Source organism: Hipposideros armiger, unplaced genomic scaffold (assembly GCF_001890085.2).
Source record: "Hipposideros armiger isolate ML-2016 unplaced genomic scaffold, ASM189008v1 scaffold_373, whole genome shotgun sequence".
Classification (NCBI taxonomy): domain Eukaryota; kingdom Metazoa; phylum Chordata; class Mammalia; order Chiroptera; family Hipposideridae; genus Hipposideros; species Hipposideros armiger.
The window spans coordinates 1574632-1579081 of NW_017731723.1; the positions used below are offsets into that span (position 1 = coordinate 1574632).

General features: G+C 34.4%; 1 protein-coding gene across 4 annotated transcripts in view; it reads right to left on the bottom strand.

Annotated features, from left to right (window-relative positions):
* Positions 1-4450, bottom strand: part of UACA (uveal autoantigen with coiled-coil domains and ankyrin repeats) — an 86321-nt gene that overhangs the window by 28418 nt on the left and 53453 nt on the right. For all 4 annotated transcript variants that reach the window (XM_019662376.1, XM_019662374.1, XM_019662373.1 and 1 more), the window contains exons 4-5: positions 4281-4345; positions 3349-3406 (exon numbers count right to left, since the gene is read on the bottom strand). In XM_019662376.1, the coding sequence (XP_019517921.1) occupies positions 3349-3406; positions 4281-4345 (123 nt within the window). The remainder of the gene's footprint in view (positions 1-3348; positions 3407-4280; positions 4346-4450) is intronic.

The following is a 4450-nucleotide window of genomic DNA, read 5'->3' on the forward strand; positions in this document are numbered from 1 at the left end:
AGAAAAAGAAAAAAAAGATCCAGTCCTGGAATAAACAACAGATTAAGGATATTATATTCCCATTCAAGGCTATTATTTCAGATGGCTTTGAGGTAGCAGCCATTAAATGAGATAGAGTCATGAGTCTAGAAATAAAGACAAGAAATAGAGTGAAGAACTTTGTCCAGAAAATAACTGTGGAAATGGTTCCTGACATACAGAAGTGTCAGGCAACAAAGAGACCAGAAACATACCGAGGTTTGTAGGGAATTGTACAACCCAAGTGCCCAAAAGCCTAATCTGTTAAAACTCATGATTGTTTCAGCCCTTAAACTGCCCCAACAGCTGTCTCCAACATCCAATTTATCTGTGACCTTGGAGGACAATGGACAAGTAAGAACCTCCCAGAAGGCAGAGGGAGGGCCCACAGAGGACAACGAATAAGGGATTTCTCCCAGAAAACAGAACTGAAGGGCAGGGGTGGGGGCATCCAGAGAAGCTAATCAAGAAATTGACTCGAAGACCTCAGTAGGAAGTCTTTGCCAGTTGCGTTCAGCAGCATTTGATACCTAGTGACTAGTGACTGCTGTTTCCCTTTTCTCCCTTTCTGAAAGAGACTCTTGATTTCACTTATCCTATTCTTGCTCCATTACTATATATATATATTGTGAGGAGAAAGTCTCTTTTCTTTGAGTTTACAGATTGCTGGACCATGAAGAGTCACATCAGATCCCCCCCACCCCCAAAAAAGAACTGCACATTGTCCAGGAATCCTAGACTTTGAGCAAGGCGTAATAACTGGGTTGGCTTATATATCCTCTCCCTTTGGGAGGGAATGCAGGGTTCTATGCATGGGAAGTAGGGGCTGTGGGAACATCTGGAAGGCCAGAGGGTTGGACTGTGGCAGGAAATACAACTTGTTACCAACATCTGTTCTTCCCTTCTACAGTGAAGCAGCTGGGCTGTGACTGATCACCTAGAGACTACGTTTCTGAGCCTCCCTTACAGGTAAAGACAACCAATTGACTTTGCTCTTGTGGATGGAATATGAATAGAGGGCTTTCTACCACTTCCAAATCTGGGCCTTAGACTTCGAGCATGTGCTTTTCCATGCTCTCTTTCCCCTTCCTGCTAGCTGGAACGTGGATATGACTGAAACACTGCTTCAACCATGCAGTTGACGAAAATACTTAGAGATGGAAAGAATTCTTGAGATAGAAAGAATGGCCTTGAGTCACCGGCCAGCCACTACCACTTAACGATTTTTTTTATAAGCAGCTGACATTGGAGTTCTTTTAGCATATAAACTTAGTCTTCATTCTAACTTCACCCATATACCTATTGAACAAATACTAAGAATTTCAGTTGATTAGGTCGTACTAGTTTTAAATACAGGAATAATAAAACGTATAGCATACTAAAAATTGCATGTGTTTAATGTATACATTTTGATGAGTTTGAACATATGCATATGCTGCGATATCATCACCACATACTCATCACCTCCAAAAATTTTGTCACAAGTGTGTGTGTGTGTGTGTGTGTGTGTGTGTGTGTGTGTGTGTGTATTTTGGTTTTGGTAGTTTTTTCTATGTGTGATAAGAACACTTAACATAAGATGTATCCTCTTATTATATTTTAAAGAGCACATTATGTGCAATTTTTGTACATAATTACACTTCAAAAAATCATAAAAATAAAAACTGGGGAACACTGAACATTGACTAGACAATATCAAAAATGTTTTCAAATGCATTAAGTATAATAATGGTATCACACTTAAGTTACAAATAGAATCATTGTCTTAGAGATACAAATCAAATTGTTTATGGATCAAATTATATGATGTCTTGGATTTGATTTAAAATATGCCAGTGGAGTGGGTGACGGATGGTATGGATAAATCAAAGTTGGCCATATGTTGACAACCGTCTAAGCTGGGTGAAGGGTATAGGTGTTTTAATATAATATACTCTCTAATTTTATGTATGTTTGAAATTTTCCATAATAAGTAGTTTAAAATAATTATTAAAAAGTGATTATTAATAATGTTGGATTATTTTTTAACAAACTAGGGAAAAATGGTAGAACGATATCACATGACACATATTCATACTTCAGCAAGCAGCAAAATCATTTTTAAAGTTCTATCAAGCACAGCAAATAAGAATTACAAATATATGTTATATTTTTTTAATGATTTTAAATTTAGTTTGTAAATTTGTCTTGATTATTCCACAACTGCACAAGCTTGATAAGGACATCACTTATGAATCTAGGCTCATGTTTTTATTTAAGTAGCAATACAAAGTTATCATAAAAAATAAAATCTATACTGACTCACTGGGGTCACTGTGAGGCTCAAATTATAATGTATGTGAAAAGGCTTTGCAAATAATAACATTCTATACAAAAATAAAAGAAAAAATGCATTGTCCAAAAAATTAAACCATCATAAAAGCACATGAAATGTAAAAAGAAAAAAAAACAAAAACAAAGAAAATTAAGGTATAAAAGTTAGAAGTTAACGCAGACCACTTTAATCTACTGCAGGTATTCCATATATGTGAAATGAGAGAGTAAATGGTTATTCTTTTTTTTTGGCTTTTTAGTAAACTATAGGAATGTCAGACTTAGAAGAGTGTCCAAAGGTCAGACTGTATTACATTTCAAAAATACTTAATAATCTAACTTTTCTCTAAGTATTTTAAGATACCTAAAAAACAATACAGATAAAGAACAAAACAAATACAGATAAACAATACACAAGTATGAGTACTAAAATCTGTGAAATCATTAGTATAAATCTTTTTTAAAATATAGCACATTACAGTGATATGAAATTCAGCACTGACATCTCTAACCCAAACAGCCATTACCACCCTGAATTCAGAAATTACTACAGGCCAGGCACTATTTATGATTTAATTATAACCACTTAATGCAGTAGTATGAATTTCATTTTGAAGATGAGAAAAATGAGATTCAGGCATGTTAATTAGGTAAATGTAGTTTTCAAGAAAGAGAAAAGTCCTCCTCCCTCCCATTTGTCCTGCCAATTCCCTCTCCCTCTCTCTCTCCCTCGCTCTCTTTCTCTCTCTCTCTCTCTACTTGGAGCTCCTTGAGAGCAGGATTATGGTTTATTCGTTTGCAGACTTTGAGTATCTACTAAACTGGCCTGTAAATATTGGGTGAATGAATCTTTTAAAGCTGTAAATGTAAAAATTTCTAATTTGAGTAAAAAAATTCATAATATTCTGTTTCTGCATGAATTATACAAATGTATGCATGCTAAACCTTTGAAGTTAACTCAAACGCCTAGCTGTTTTACCAAACTTTTGTTTCTGTCCATGTGAAGCCTTTGCTTACCGGCATCGTGAAGTGCGGTTCTTCCCTGCTGGTCCACATGCTCAGTGGGACAATTGTACTGTTAAAAACAAAGAAACTTAGTAATGCTGAAGAGTGTTATTTTAAAATTAAATATCTAAATTCAAATGAACAGCTGTTATTTAATCTTAAAATATTCCATTTATCAAAAAAAAAAACCAAAACCCCACAAAGACTACTAGACAAGCCACTAAATATTTTGACATGAAACAAATAATGTTACACTGTAAATTGAACAATATTTCTCCAAACAGGAAAACATATGGTACATTACAATAGCCTGGGATATAGAAATTATGTCATTGTTTTTTTTGTTTTTTTTTTTTTTCAGGAGTTGAAACTTAAACAACTGAATCAGAAAATCAAATGAGTCCTGCTATTAAACGTAATGTCAAAAACGTGTATGACTGGACCCTTTAATTGAAAATTCTGCCCACTCATTCATAGAATTTTGTGGCTGTCTGATTACACATTTAACTAATGGTTATTATTGGGTTGTCAGAAAAGTCATGACGCATTTTTGCAATGAAAAACAGAAAAAATACATCATGACTTTTCCGACAACCCAATTTATGTAGTGTAACTTACTGGTGTTTATAGAGAAATACATAGATCCTATGTTGTACCACTTTATCTCATGTTGTCTAAAGGACAACAGAAAATTCCAAGCTCCATCTAATCTCAACAGGAAGGTCATGTCTTTGTTATTTATTTTTAATACACTGAGTTATGCAACTCACTTCCCTCAGAGTTTTTGCTCTTTATTGTTCACATTCTTTCACAAATGATGGAAAAAAAATATTATGTAAACTAAGAGTCAAAGTTGGCCTACTATTTCCTTTGATCTCAAATTCCAAAAACACATCTATGATTTGTTGTCAAAATAATGAAGCCGAAACATGAACAGCTTCTACCTGCAAGAGCTTCTGTAGGCACAAAGCATGTCCGTACTTTGCAGCCAGATGAAGAGCATTTCTTCCTGAGAAAAAAAAAATCATTTAAAATATATGTGAGTTTTCCATAGAAATGTCATGCATTGCTTCAAAATTAGTTGATAGAATATTTAATTTGTGAGCATGCTCTC